A 15553-nucleotide genomic window follows, 5' to 3' on the forward strand; every position below is an offset into this window, starting at 1 on the left:
GCTTCCTTGTGATTGGATGTTGTGGGACCCACCTAAGACGGCGGCTTCTCATTCGTCAGTCTGTGGCAGTTTGAATTTGGTGGCGGCGGTCTCACGTCCGGATAGCCACGGAGCCGCTCCCTCCTCTCAGCTGCAGCGGCGAGGTTTTTCTCAGCCCATATCGCGACCCGCAGGTACGTGCCTCGCGACTCCTTTATGCTCGGGCCTCCAAGGACAGGGCCTCCTACCAGCCCTACCTGTAGGGCGCCCTCCCGCCTTCTCCCGCTCCTCCGCGGCCCCCGTACTTTCCCTCCCTGATCTCGGCCGCTGACCCCCTGTGGCTGCGTCCCCAGCTCCCCGCAGCCTCCACCCGAGCGCCATGGCTCCGGCTAGGAAGGGCGGCAGTCGGGTCGCCAAGACCAACTCGTTACGGAGCCGGAAGCTCGCCTCCTTTCTTAGGGACTTCGACCGTGAAGGTAAGGGGCGGCGCCCGGGTCGTTGCCGCTACCCCGGGGCGATCGCGGGGGCCCGGCGGGCTTGGGGTGCGGGCAGCACGGGTTCCGGGCCGCGTTCGTGACCCGTGTTCTGTCGCCTCTGCCCTCTCGCAGTGCAAATCCGATCCAAGCAAATTCAATCAGACAGGCAGAACCTCCTCAAGGAGATGGATAACCTGTACAACATCGAGATCCTGAGGCTCCCCAAGGTGCTGCGCGAGATGAACTGGCTCGACTACTTTGGTAAGAGCTGCTGGTTTCCCCCGGCCTCGGCCCGGGGCGCCTCTGTGGTCACACCTGAGGTCTTCCCCGATCGCTTTCGAAATTGCAGTCCTACCGCTCCCCCCGCCCTCTTATCTCCCTTCCCTGCTTTATTCCTGCGTAGTACTTAATTAAACACTCAACCCCGCAGGTAGGCGGACGTCCTTTCTAGGAGACCGGATAGTAAATATTTTAGGCTTTCTGGGCCAGAGGGTTCTCTATGGCAGCTACTCAACGCAAGCTGTTAACAGTTACGAAACAGCTGTAATGAATGGGCATGTATGTGTTCCAGTAAAATGTACTTATGGACACACCAAAATGTGAATTTTGCATGAATTTCACGTGTCACAGAGCACTCTCTTTCCTAAAATTATCCCGTCATCTAAAAATGAATGAATGAGTAACTCGTTTGTTACCAGAGCTCCGAGGGGAGGATAACCCCAAGCAGTGCGTTCCGTATCTTGTGGAAACTGTCAGTTTAAAAACTGAGCAAATCGGGGCGCCTGGGTGGCTCAGTCAGTTGAGCGTCCGACTTCGGCTCAGGTCATGATCTCACGGTCCGTGAGTTCGAGCCCCGCGTCGGGCTCTGTGCTGACAGCTCAGAGCCTGGAGCCTGCTTCAGATTCTGTGTCTCCCTCTCTCTCTGACCCTCCCCCCGTTCATGCTCTGTCTCTCTCTGTCCCAAAAATAAGTAAACGTTAAAAAATAAATAAATAAAAAATAAAAAAAACTGAGCAAATCAAATTGGGAAGTGCACGCACTAGAGTTTTTCTGCCCAGAGAAAAATCGCAGCCTGTTCACTCCCTTGTTAAATGTCCAAGGAAATGCAAGAGGTTGTCCTTTCTGCTGGGACACCCTTACTTTTCCTATTATCCTTATTATCACCCATTGTGTAGCCTCCTTCCTGACTAGAAATGCATGTTCTGTTCAAATAGTAGATATTTAATGATCCTTTGGCTTGCCCTTTGTTTGCACATGTCTACAAATATTCACGGAGCATGTCTCTGTCACGATGCTAGGTGCTGAGAATGCTTTGGGAAATAAAACAGACTTTGTCCCTACCCTCAGGAGCTTACAAGTTAGCAGAGGAGGATCATTTTTTAAAATGCACATGTGGGGGCGCCTGGGTGGCGCAGTCGGTTAAGCGTCCGACTTCAGCCAGGTCACGATCTCGCGGTCCGGGAGTTCGAGCCCCGCGTCAGGCTCTGGGCTGATGGCTCAGAGCCTGGAGCCTGTTTCCGATTCTGTGTCTCCCTCTCTCTCTGCCCCTCCCCCGTTCATGCTCTGTCTCTCTCTGTCCCAAAATAAATAAACGTTGAAAAAAAAAAATTAAAAAAAAAAATAAAATGCACATGTGATTGTATAATTAAAATTACAAAAGAGTAGTGGTCAGTAGGCACATTTAGAGAGGGCTTCCTGTGCCAGACAGGCATTGTACTGAGTGTATTATGTATGTTAACTAATTTTATCTTCATAACAAATGTGTTACTTGTTAATATTGCCTCTGTTTTATAGGTGACAAAATAAAGTGCAGAGATGTTCGTTACTTTGCTCAAGGGCTCATAAACTAGTTAGTAGCAGAGGGTAGTTAAACCCAGGCATTCTGGTTCAAAGCCTGAATCCTTTTCTTTTTTTTCTGTTAAAAAAAATTGGGGTGGGGGGGCACCTGGGTGGCTCAGTCAGTTAAGCGTCCGACTTCGGCTCAGGTCATGATCTCGCGGTTGTGAGTTCGAGCCCTGCGTCGGGCTCTGTGCTGACAGCTGAGAGCCTGGAGCCTTCTTCAGATTCTGTGTCTCCCTCTCTCTCTGCCCCTCCCCTGCTCACGCTCTGTCTCTCAGAAATAATGTAAAAAAAAAAAAAATTTTTTTTTTTAATTTTTTTTAATGTTATTTCAGTTTTTGAGAGGGAGAGAGCGAGCATGAGCAGGGGAGGGACAGAGAGAGAGAGAAATACAGAATCTGAAGCAGGCTCCAGGCTCTGAGCTGTCAGCACAGCGCATGAATGCAGGGTTAAAAACTCACGAACCGCGAGATCATGACCTGAGCCGAAGTCCAGACGCTTAACCGACTGAGCCACCCAGGGGCCCCAGGCACCTCCAAAGCTTGAATTCTTAACGGTTCTATAGGACACTATGAAAGTTTCTAGAAGGAGGATTACCTCTACTTTATTCTACATCTAAATCTTGCACAGACCTCTTCCTTCAACATACATTGGCTACGTACTTACTCTATGCCATATTTTTTGCCAGAAACTGTCCTCAAGGAATTCAGTTCAAGCAGGGTGGACCCTTAAACAGCTCTGAGTAGTTGTTGGGTATGATGAGAATGAGCACGAGCTCAGCACTTTGCAGGCAATCTGTTGTGACAGAAAAATAAACAGAGTTTGGATTTGAACTGAGTTTTGAAAGATGAATTAGAAATGTGTCAGGCACAGCGGAGTATTTCTGGTAGAAGAAATAGTACCAAGGCAGTGAGTCATAAGAGGCAGAGGCACATTTGGAAAATAAGAACTTTGGGGTGGTGGAACGTGGAATATGTTACGAGGGGGCCAGTCTAACGTGGAGAAAAAATTAAAACTGGTTTGTGACTGTCCTTGATGTTGAACCAAGGGCTTTTAATCTGGTCCAGTTTTAGACAGATAACTGGTTATATCAGGGAAGATGGTTTATCATTAAAATCCGATAGTAACTAAATAAAATGTTCTTTTTAAAGCCCTTGGAGGAAACAAACAGGCCCTGGAAGAGGCAGCAACAGTAAGTGTTGTCCTATTTTGGAACTGTGGTTCGTTTTTAGTTTATCCAGTCACAACATCCAACCAGTGAGTGCTTACTGTGGAAGAGGTTTCATAGGGGATCTGTTTTGTTTAGGCCAACTGAAAAATTATGGTTATCCAATGTTGAGTCCATAAGGCCCAAATAGTTTCAAGTGCTACAAAAGGAGGCAGTTCTATTTTTGGCGGCCCTGCCCTGACCTCTGCAGGCAAAGTAGAAGCCTCAACTCCAAGTTTCTTTAAGCCCCTGGGCCATTACCTAATGACCTGGCTTGCTAGGTGTCAAGGAGACTCCTGCTCAGTAGGACTCGTGTCATACTGTAGAAGCTATGCTCTTATTTGGGACTTTCAGGTTTCCTCACTCCCTCTCGCCTCCTTCATCCCGCATCACTATCAGGACTGAGACAGTAAGATGGGAAGCAAAATAATTTAGATCTTAATCTGCACTGTTTAGTACAATAGCCACCAGCCACAGGTAGCTATTTTAATCAATTAAAATTAATAAAATTAAGACTTCAGTCCCTCAGACACATTAGTCACATTTCAGATGTTCAGTAGCCACACATGACTAGTGGCTCCGTATTGGTAGCTCAGAAATAGAGCATTTCTATCCTTGCAGAAAGTTCTGTTGTACAGTGTTTGGGAACTAGTCCATAATGGGCTTCACAGAGACCCTGAGCACTCTAAAATCATACATAAACAATGTGTGTATATACATGCGTCGGTAGTATATCTGGGGAGAATATGTATTACAACCTTTATCAGATTTACAAAGTGAACCCAAAAATCTACATCCTTCTGTGCACTGATCAGAATCCCTTGGATTAGAAAGGACCTGACTATAAAGGGTATATAGTAGCATTGAATAGCAGATCTCCACTGGCCTCAGAAGTTGAAGGTATTTCAGAGCCGGTTATCCAGTCAGGAAAAAGCTAGAGAGTTCGGGGGTGAATATTATAGGAGAGGAGTGGAGATAACTGAAAAAATCAAGAGCTAGTAAAACGTTCTCAGTCCTGTTTTTTCTTTGTGCTATGTTCCCCCCATCTGCACACCCAGATCTAATGTATCAAAAGACTTAACCTCTGAGATGAATTATACTCATTAGCTAATGCATCACCCTCTTTTTAATTAATCAGACATACAGAACTACAAATCAGAGAGCTTGTAATGTTACATGAAATAGCCAGTGTCATCATACCAAGTCAAAAGCAATTGTAGCCTCAGCTAATATGATTTGAAACTCAGGGAAGAAATGATACTTTGGTACAAAAGCTCATAATTATTAGGTATGTGGGGGGGTCTCCTGAGACTATTTCCAGGAAGACCCACAGGGCTCGGCATATAGTCATTCTCATGGCCATGATTTATTATAGTGCGAAGATACAAAGGGAAATCAACAAAGGGAAAAGGTACATGGGCCAAAGTCCGGAAGAAACCAGGCGCAAGCCCTCAAGAGTCCTCTCCAGTGGAGTCACATGGACACCTTAATTTAACCACATGTCAAATATCTACCAGAAAAGCATATTAGAGACTCCATGCGCAGAGTTTTTATTGGGGGCTGGTCACATAGCCATCTTCTGCCTAGCACGTACCAAAATTCCAGACTTCCAGAAGGAAAGCAGCTATGCAACGTAAGTCATGGTGTTTGTACAAAGCTTAGGCTCAGAGGAGCCATTCTTACCAGGGATGGTGGGAACCCTGAAATCCAAGTTCTCATGCAAGCCACCAGCCAGCCACGCAACAGGCCTTCCTATGGGTATCAGTCTTGGGCCTGTTAACCTCTTCTGCGTGGTAGTGATCAGTGGCCTGCCACCACCGATACCTTCATAACATGCGAGTTGTTTCTAGGGATGGCAGATAGTTGGCCACTACTTTCTATTCCATTAGCCATTTCAGACATCACTAATCTCCTACAGTGCTGTTTCTTACTAAGATTGGACAGTCTCAGAATCCTTCTTTCAGCACTCCACAGATTTGCCACCCATCTGGAGATGAAGCCAGCGTCATTCCTAGTCTGTAACAACTCTTCTGATATTTACACGTGCCCTATAAGGAAAGGTATAGGATCATGCCTGCTCGTGGCTGTTTTCAGCCTTATAGGTAGTTACCACTGGGAACGCTTAATTAGAATGACGGTGACTTTTTGAAGGGCTCAGGAGTACAACAGAAAACCTTATCAACCCTCTAGATTTTAAAAAATCAAGAGAGAGAGAAGTCTAATACAGCACCGAGTTAGAGAACGTGAATCATCAGGATCTTGTATTGTTTGCCAGTGGGACGTAATCAAGTGCGACGTCTTTGAAACATGGTTTGGCATAATATCAAGGCTGAACATTTGTGTACCCACAACCCTCCAGTGCCCTATCCCTGAGGGTACAGCCAAGAGAAAATTGAACATGTGCATCAGACACACGTAGAATATAGTTCAGAGTAGCAGTGCTGGTAATAGCAAAAGACTGTTGACAAGAGATTGGACAAATTCATTCTGGTAGAGTCACACAGTGGGCTATTACATGGCCGTGAAAACTAACTACAACTACAAACAGTGGTCAAAAATGAGACCAAGTAAAATATTATTTCAGCACATGTACATTTGTAAAAACTTACACGCGCTTTCTTTTAAGTAAATGAAAGGATAGTGGTTACCTCTGGGGAATGACAGGAAACTGGTCACCTCTGAGGGGAGACAAGGATGTAGAGCAGGGCAGAATACAGAGCTGGAAGCAAGGTACCAGCAATGTGTTAGGTCTTAGGTGGTACAGTGAATTTATGGGAATTCACCATATCTGTTATAACTAGTATGTAACAATCTTTGTATGTATCAAATAATATGTTTTTTTAATTGTTTCGAGTCTTAAAATGCTCCTCGTAGTTGATGGAATATGCCTGGTGTTTTCTGGCTGTGTTTGTCACAGGCTGACCTGGATATCACAGAAATAAACAAATTAACAGCAGAAGCTATTCAGACACCCTTGAAATCTGCCAAAAGTGAGTACTTTTCAAAACCCTTTGTTGAACTGAGAGAGTGGAGGCTCGGGTGGTTGGCTGGTTGCTCAGAGAGGCCTCGGGGGTAAAGCCTCTTCCCTCTAATGCCCAGTCTTCCGTCTTATAAATCCGATAACATGATTTTGGCTGCCGCATTGAGTTGATTGTATGCAGGACTGATAGGAGCAGACTCCCAGTGATGTGGGAGTGACAGTGAGAGTGGAAGGAGCGGGAAAGCTGCGTGGGGACCTTGGCCGCCTGCTGGCTCCCCCAGTTAAACAGGTTGGCGGGACTGAGAGGCCTTACGGGACAAGGTAAGGCCAGCCAAGGAGCTCCCGTGTGACCAGAAAGGTTAAGAGAATTGCAGAAGGACCGGTGTCCCATTGCATCATCCCACATTCCTGGATTCAGGGACCTGCTTCATGAAATCATCTCACACACACCTGGAGAGAGGCTGTCCTGGAGGGACAGCAGGTTGTGGTTAGTGAACATGGACTCAGGACACATTGGGCTCTGTCATGGATTTTAAGTCACTGTCATTAAGCTTTCATAGCTCAGTGCATCCAAATCTTGTGAGGATAGGCCTGACCCATGGCCTGGATTTGGGGCTGCCCACCAGCGCACTTTCCCTGCTGGGTAGGGTCAGAAACACCGTCCGGTTCTTAGTCCATCTTGCTTTCCATCTTGGCCTTGTAGGGTGTGGGGGGCAGGAGATTTTCACTTCACCGTTGTCACATTCCCGTGCTGCCTTGGTGAGATTATGACATAATTGGACTGGGGTATTCCTAGAGTTCCTCACCTGCACATTTACAATCTGTTAGGTCACTCTGGGTTATCTCTACACTTAGGTAATACTAGTTTCTCTTCTGAGTTCCACCAGTTTTGCTTATGTGGTTGGGGAGGGGAGGGGGTCTTTTGATTTCACCCCTGGGAGCCAAACACATCAGGACCAATGTCATCCAACAGTAAAGATTTTTTTTGTGTGCTCCCTTGACCATTGGACTTTGACTACATTGTGCTGCTTCCAAAAAAAAAAAAAAAAAAAAAAAAAAAAAAAAGATAAATATATTGTTTAATGTGTCAGAAAATAAAAAGCTGTCTAGTCTCATCCCCTGCCCCTCATGATTAGATGTGTGAATTTTCTCTGTGGAATCCCTGCTCAAGATTGTCTGGCTCGTGGTTGTACATATTTAGCAGTGACACTACTATCACTAAGCAGCTGCAATGCTTAGAAAGTTTTTTCTAATCTATGTAAATAATATTTGATTGTAATAAACAATACTTCTGACATGGGTCCGGTACTGTCCAAAAGGCTTTTACATTGATTCATTCCACAGACACTTAGTAAACACAGGCACAATTCTAGAGTTTGGGGGTACAGGGAGTAACAAAGACCCTCCTCTTGTGGAGCACATTCCAGGTCTCATAATACCCCTAGGAAGTGGCTATTCCCTTTTGTAGATGAGGAAACTGAGGCTCCACACTAAAAGCCCCATGACTTGGTTAGTGCTAAGACCAGGCCTCAAGCTCAAGTCTGGCTGACCCCAGCATCTGTGCTCTTACCAGAATGCTGGGCATCATGTGGGCTTTTTTAACCAGCCTGGTGAGTTTCCTCTGTCTAAACCTTCTTTTTAAAAAAAAGTCATCTTGTATATTCAAAGTCTTTTTCTTAATTACAACCTCAGATTGCGTAAGTTTCATTTCCTATAAGAAACATGAATACATGATAGGATGCTTGGGTGGCTCAGTCGGTTAAGTGTCTGACTTGAGCTCAGGTCATGATCTCACGGTTGGTGAGTTCGAGTTCTGCACTGGGCTCTGTGCTGACAGCTCAGAGCCTGCAGCCTTTCTCGGACTCTGTGTCTCCCTCTCTCTGCCTCTCTTTCTCAAAAATAAACATTAAAGGGGCGCCTGGGTGGCGCAGTCGGTTAAGCGTCCGACTTCAGCCAGGTCACGATCTCGCGGTCCGTGGGTTCGAGCCCCGCGTCGGGCTCTGGGCTGATGGCTCAGAGCCTGGAGCCTGTTTCCGATTCTGTGTCTCCCTCTCTCTCTGCCCCTCCCCCGTTCATGCTCTGTCTCTCTCTGTCCCAAAAATAAATAAATAAAAAAACATTGAAAAAAAAAATTAAAAAAAAAAAATAAACATTAAAAAAAAACAAAACATGAAAACATTAAAGTTTATTCCTATGAGAAATATCACTTTGTTAAAACTGTTTCTTATAGCACGAAAGATAATAAAAGTGGATGAAATGATAGTAGAAGAGGAAGAAGAAGAAAATAAAAATAAGAATCTTCAAACTGCAAGAGTAAGTAGGCACTCAGGTTTGAGGCTGGGAGAGGACAGGAGACAAATACATAATATCCTATTGCCCAACCCCCACCTGCCAGAGTTCAGTTTAGTAGAGAAGATCCCACTTAAATGGCTAAAAACAAAAGCAATCATAGATGTGTGTATAAGGTACATAGAACATAGAAGAGGAAGCTATCAAAGCTATTACCTCGCTGGTTAGGATACACCAGGCCTTTAAAGGTGAGGGAGATTTCACCAGCTGGAAAAGAAAGGGAAGGGAAATCCACAAGGAGATAGGAAAGTTCCATTTAAGGAACAAGAAGCAGTTTGGGATGGCAAGGATGTAAGCTGTGAGGGTGATCTGCATAGAGTAGGGCCAGACAACGAATGGCCTTGTGTACCAGGCTTGGAAGTTTCCATCCCACCAGGTTGGTCATTTCAGATTGGTATTTCAGAACAATATGCAGGGTAAATGGGAGAGGGGAAAAACTGGAGACAAGGAACCCAGTTGGGAGGCCATTGTAATTCTTAAATGGAGACACCGAGCCTATAAAAAGAGAAGGACGGTTTTGACATAATGTTTTAAAAGGGAGAATGAGCTTGGTGGAGGAAGGGAGGAAGCAGGGATGATCAAATGGTTTCTAGCTCAGGCAGCCATCATAGGTGGAAGGTGGGACATGGGAGGAAGAGCGGTGAAGGGGAGCAGCCACTGTCCCAGTTTTTGTTCCACACTTCTCCGAGTTTTCAGCCTGGCGCTCAGGGAGCAGTAGGAGGTTGTGAGACCCACTGTCTCCCATTGTGGCTGTTAGTGAGGTTGTGCAGGGAAGGCGTGGAGAGGGGGCTGAGGATGGGCACTTGGAGGGATGCTAGAAAGAGGACCTCATGAGGTAGCCTGCACAGGGACAGCCAGAGAAATGGGGAAGGTGGGGTGGAGGACAGGGATGGACAGAATTGTCAGAAGGTAAGGAGTGATCCTTGTCAGGTGCCCCTGAGGACTTGGGAGGGGTGAGGACTGCCGAGTTCCTTAGATTGGGCACCTGGGACCGCCTGAGTGACCTTCACAGCAGCACTTAATGGCAGAGTGACAGGGAGGTGAGGGGATGGAGAGGGGGCAAGCCAGGCCAAGTCAGTTCAAAAGAGATTTCCCTTTAATCTTGGTCAAAACCCTCTGCTTTGAAGACCCAGGCCTTAGTTGGTCAGTTTTGTTCTGTATTACCTAAGGCAACTTGATTCTGGGAGCAGACCTCATATTCGGTGTTAGTTTCCTTTTCCAGAGCTGGTTCCCCCTCCCCTACTTTTCTTACCCCTCCCTTACCTTTGCCCCTTTGGGGGCTTTTTATAATCACAGTTTCATTTGATTGTGAATCCAGGTCAAAAGGTGTCCTCCGTCCAAGAAGAGAACCCAGTCCGTACAAGGAAAAGGCAAAAGCAAAAGGTAATGGGTTTTCCAAACTTCATTGTGTGTTTTGGTTTTACTGGGGAGACCCACTCAGCGTGGCAGAAATCGGGGGTGAAAGGGCTCTCGTGGCCTGTGCTCCAGTGGAACTTGAGTCTCCAAGCTGGAGGGGCTTCTAGAAATGAACATTTCTCCAGTTCCGCCCATGTTCTCTGTCCTCCCCCACTTTTTTGGTTCGTTTGTTTTCATGCCTCCAGCCGCCGAGCTCCAGCCAAGAGGCCTACCGGGGGCTGAGAGGGTGCCTCCTTCCTCTTGTCCCGTTAGCCTGAGAAGTCGGATTCTGGAGGCTGGCCGCTCGGCTTCAGAGCGCTGGCTCCGCCCTAGTTGGCTGTGTGATCTCGGCCAGGTTGTGCGACTCAGTGTGCTGGAGTCTGCATCCGTACGCAAGGATAACAGCTGTGTTTCCCGGGTTGTTGGGGAGCTTCACGAATGAGCATGTGTGAGGTGCTCGGGACAGTACCCGACATGATCGGGGACTTCTGCGTGTGACCTGCCACGCTGCTGCTGTCACTGCGCACCTCATGGCCACTTCTTACCTGCAGGTCCAGCCACTGTAACACTGTCACCCCAGCTGGGGGCCGGTTGGAGTTGTCTATGGTGAAACCAACTCCAGGCTTGACACCCAAGTTTGACTCAAGGTGAGTGATGGGAGCGGTGCCTGTGTCTGGGTGGGAGCCCACCAGTTAACATCAGCCAGCAAAGAAGGGTGTGCGAGAAAACACTCGACTCCTCGGCCTGGCAAAGCGCTCTTGGAGGAGGGCAGCCGTCTCGGCTTCCAAGTGTTTGCCCCTCCCCTGGGTGCAGGTTAGCTGATTTCAGCGACAGAATGACTCTGACAAGAGGGAGGAGGACATTCTGCCTCTGATGACTAGGAAGCCTCTGGTGATTCTTGGTCTTTTCTGATTCTGACCAGGAAACGTAGTTTTTAAAACTGGGTAGGTACTCTCCTATACCCTTGGTAAGAGTGACAGTGGACACCACGTCACATCGGGAGACCAACGTAACCCAGGCTCTAAGCCAGTGTCTTCCAGCGGGCCGGTCAACTGGACAGGAAGTGCCGTCTCACCATTAAAGTGGATGTGCGTGTGCCGATGTGACAGCTTCGTGATCACGGGCGTCTCCAAGCACGTTGCAGAACAGCGTGTCCTAGACGATCCCATTTGTTTTTATATACATAGAACGTTTCTAGAAGACATAAGGAATTGAGAGTAGGGATCTCTGGGGTGAGGAGAGGGAGGAAGCCTTCTACTTTTAATTCCCATTCTTGAACTGGTTTTCACATGAGCGTATAGCAGAGGACATGTAGAGAAAAACAGGTAGCAGAATTCTAACTGTCTCGAGAAGGTTAGGTTGGGAATTAATATGATGTAGTCTCTGGATCCTCCTTTTTTGACCCCGGAAAACTCTTCTTGATGTAAGCACTTAGCCACTCTTGGAAATGCATTAACCATAGTTTATTTCTGGCTTTGTGGCTGGATGGATGACTGGCATCCATACAGAGCTTTGGACCTGAGATTTCCGTGGGTAAGAACTGACTTTGGCTAGATGTATGTTTGATAATTACAGCCTCCCTTCTCCAGCTGTGTTTAGTCATTACTGTTTAAAAAGACATTTTTTCCCCTAAATTTAGAACTCGCCTTCTTAGAAATGTGGGATTTGAAAACTACAGCTTGAGGCCAGATGGGGGCTGCAAGGGTTCACAGCGCCTCATGTCATTCAATCTGCCAAGCCATCTTGACGGGGATCTTCCCACTTTGTAGGGTCTTCAAGACCCCGGGCCTGCGCACTCCAGCAGCCAGAGAGCGGATCTACAATATCTCCATGAATGGCAGCCCTCTTGCCGACAGCAAAGAGATTTTCCTCACGGTGCCGGTGGGCGGTGGAGAGGTGAGTGTCTCCGAGGGATGCCGGGCCACCACGCTGCTCGCTCAGCCCTTCTGTCCTGGGCCCATCACCCACTTCTCACCCCCACAGTCCGTGGGGTGGCATGGATCCCGATCTCCACATCTCTGCAGGACTCAGAACCCAGTTTTCTCGCCCAGGTTAGAGGCCCAGGCTGGGATCCTTGCCCGGCTCCATGTTCCTATTTGTTCCTCAGCTAACATTTGCCCAGCTGCCTTGTGGCAGGCCCAAGGTGTAGAAGACACGATCCCCGCTCTCGAGAAGCTGTTCAGTAGTCAAGATAGGTTCACCGTCAAGAACAGGATTATGTGATGTGTGCAACACGGGAGGTTATTAAAGGGAACGCAGAGGAAGGCACCGTTGGGGTATGTGCTTAGTCTAGAAAGGGGACCAGGAGCTGTGTCTTCCACTCTGTATAACTCTGAGGGGTTCTGAAGCAGGGTGATACCCGTTTCTCTGGGTTGAATAGAGGAAGTTGCTGACCTCGGCTCCTCGGAGGGAAGGAAGGTGTATCTCAGATGTGTCTGCAGGGCATTTCTAAGCTAAAGTACATGCCCTTTATTCCCCGGGTGGTCCAGCCAAGGTCCAGTGATAAGCACTGATGTCACTGACGCCTCAAGGCACTCCTTGCCACTCCCCCCACCCCCCACCAAGTGTGGAGTATCACGGGCACCCCTGGGGCACACTAAGGCACTGGGTGGAGGGCCCTGCCCTAGGGGACATGGAGGTTGAACCCATTTTGCCCTCCACACAGAGCATGCGATTATTGGCCAGTGACTTGCAGAGGATGGACATCGCACAGCTGGACCCAGAGGCCTTGGGAAACATTAAGAAACTCTCCGTGAGTCTCGTAACCCTCCGCACACAAGATGCCGCCAACGGCGTTCTTAGTTTAGCCGTACTTGGGACTGTCTTTTGGGGGCTGGGCTTCATCTTTAGCACCGTGTTGTCCTCTTTCCCCCAGGGGATTTTTACCGTAATCCTACTTCCCTAGCTGCAATTCTGTCCCTAAATTGAGGTTGACCTCAGTCCACCCCAGAGTGCCTGCCACAAAAGTTCTACAACAGAATCAAAATTCTACGTCATTCAGGCAGTTGGTGTCAGTGTGTGAGGGCAGATTGACTGCCGGAACAGAAACCTCCTAGAGGGAGGGAGGGGCTTGTTCCAAGGGGTCCCACGGAGTCCAAGAAAACGCCGAACAGCCAGGCCTCCGGAGCAGTGGGACCCTCCTTGACAGGAGTTTATGGAGGTGCACCTGTTCCTGGAGCGTCTCTGTCTTTGAGGCCCACGCACCCATTTCTCTGACATTTCCTCATTCCTCCCTTGGCAGATCATCTTCTCCACAGGGCTCTCGGTTCCGGGCTGTGTCCTCCTTCAGTACTGGCTTGCGTGTGGCTTCAGGCAGCCGCAACTCTGACTTCACTAATGCCCGGCACTGACTGTCCGGCTTCTGGCCTCCGCTTACGTTCTCGGAAGGGCATTGAATTGGCTCAGCCTTGGTCAGATGGGCCTCCGTGGTCCAGTCAGCATGGTCACCGGTGGTGGATGGGAGCACTTGGTGCGAACATGGCTGCCTAGGCGCCCCCCTACTGGGGGGGGTCTGTGAAGGGTACCTCCAGGGAGGGGGGCAAGGGCGGAGCTGCTTTCCCAGCCCGGTCCTGTGGAACGAGGGCCCCGGGCTGGGATCCCACATGTACCCAGCTACCCGAACCTAGTGACAGCCGTCCCCTAGCTGTGCCTGCAGCACTACTGTCTCATCTGAGGTCTTGTTTTACTGCTTCGTTCAGATGAGGAATGGAGGTCCAGGACAGGTAATTCATTAGTTCGTGATATGAGTAGAGAACGGAGGGCTGAGATTCACTCAGACCTGCTGACCCCAAGTCCAGTGCCACCCGAGGAGACTCTGAAGTGGCCAACAGGCAAGCGTGGCCGGTGCCGTGTTCACTCAACGACCCGCTTCCTTTCCTTTGTAGAGCCGCCTTGCCCAGATCTGCAACAGCATACGGACTCACAAATGAGGCTGCTGTCTCAAGAAGCCAAACTTGACAGGATGGACCTTCAACGGGCACTTCTGGGACCCTGAAGAGACTTCTTCCCTTCAGGCTTATTGTTTGTTGGAGCGTGAAGTTCCAGAGCAGGGAGTGGTGTTCCTCTGGGAGAATTTGGGAAGCGGGGGAGACGCGCTGCTCCCCCCATCGGTTAGATAAAGCTTTGCTCTTCACACCTCCCAACCCAACTGCCTCCCGCATCCGTGCAGTCGAAACTTCCTGTCATTCTCCTGGCAGAATTCTCCTTCCTGCTCTGAGCTGCCACCTTCTGCCTCCTGTAACCCAGCATCCTCTCTGCCCCGCCCCTATCCCAGTGGAGGTGGCGTGAGAGCAGCTCATGTTCCCAGGAAGACCGCCTGCTCCCCCTCGTTGGAGAACCCTCTGCTCGAGGCTGGGAATTTTAAGCTCAGGGAAGCGTGAGCTCTGGGCCATTGGAGGACAGATCCGGAAAGCTGGGAGGAACTGTACAGATGGGAACAGGACAGCAGGATGGGATGTATCCTGGCAGTAACCACAGCAGAGCACATCTCACCCCGGCCCCCATCCCTGCTTTCTCCTGTGGTGGATACTAAATGGGCCTTCAGGATCTTCTACCCGCTGTGCCCAGTAGGCTTTTCCAAGCCGACTTGTGGAACAGTGTTTTGTATTTATCCCTTTACCGAAGACCAAAAATTGGTTTGGAGGCAGCTTCCATGTCTGGCTTCTCTACCTCCCTAGTTGGTAGGAATTTGGCTAAGACAATTCTAGGGCTTAGCTTAGTCTAGGGTTTTTATGGGACCGGCTGCAGAGGAACCGTCTCCAAGCTCTCTCTAGTCCAGTTGTCCCTGCCAGGTTCACAGACTTTGCAGGGACTGCTTCCTCTTACGGGGTTCATTGGGGGGCAGGTGTAACTTGCCTGGTGGCCTCACTCCCCATGTTTAGCCTGTCCTCCGGGCATTGACTAGTTAATCAGAGTCAGCACCAAGATCCCTGTGCTCCAGCCAGCACCTCCGCCCCAAAGAATCATGAGATGTGGTCCAAAACTAGGGGAGCCAAGAGTTCCCTCCCCGGGCTCGAGGGCACTGGGATCTAGGGTGGCTCTGTGTTCTACCTGGTGTTACTTTGCTGCGTGGCCCTCCTAGCGATCCAGTCCTGTTGCAGCTGTATTCCTTTTAAGCTGTTTTATTCTCCCTTTCCCGAGACTGTGCATATTGTGTTCCTGAGCAATGGCATCCCTAAGCTGTTCTAATTCGAGCTACTGAAAGTTACCTGTTTTCAATAAATTGTGGGTTTGTTTTTAATCAGTATTCAGCCTGCCTGTCATCTCCAAGCTGTGCTGTCTGGACTAGAGACTGTTTGGGAGCTGAAGCTATCAAGTGGGGGTCCTCAG

General features: G+C 48.8%; 1 protein-coding gene across 1 annotated transcript; it reads left to right on the forward strand.

Moving 5' to 3' along the window:
- Positions 1–3: 3 nt before the first annotated feature.
- Positions 4–15464, forward strand: CDCA8 (cell division cycle associated 8). The gene is made up of 11 exons (XM_030326229.1): positions 4–173; positions 333–455; positions 588–716; positions 3446–3486; positions 6419–6491; positions 8712–8794; positions 10149–10213; positions 10777–10872; positions 11995–12121; positions 12891–12977; positions 14110–15464. Exons 1-11 carry the CDS (start codon positions 17–19, stop codon positions 14152–14154), a joined length of 1026 nt encoding a protein of 341 aa, XP_030182089.1. The 5' UTR covers positions 4–16; the 3' UTR covers positions 14155–15464.
- Positions 15465–15553: the final 89 nt, after the last annotated feature.

This window comes from Lynx canadensis, chromosome C1, assembly GCF_007474595.2.
Source record: "Lynx canadensis isolate LIC74 chromosome C1, mLynCan4.pri.v2, whole genome shotgun sequence".
In the NCBI taxonomy this organism is placed as follows: Eukaryota; Metazoa; Chordata; class Mammalia; order Carnivora; family Felidae; genus Lynx; species Lynx canadensis.

Excerpts from the sequence above, each read along its gene's own strand:
- CDCA8 (XM_030326229.1), top strand. The coding sequence starts at position 17 with ATGTTGTGGGACCCACCTAAGACGGCGGCTTCTCATTCGTCAGTCTGT. Across the intron at positions 456-587 it reads TAGGGACTTCGACCGTGAAG|TGCAAATCCGATCCAAGCAA; the intron begins GTAAGGGGCGGC and ends GCCCTCTCGCAG. Across the intron at positions 717-3,445 it reads GAACTGGCTCGACTACTTTG|CCCTTGGAGGAAACAAACAG; the intron begins GTAAGAGCTGCT and ends TTCTTTTTAAAG.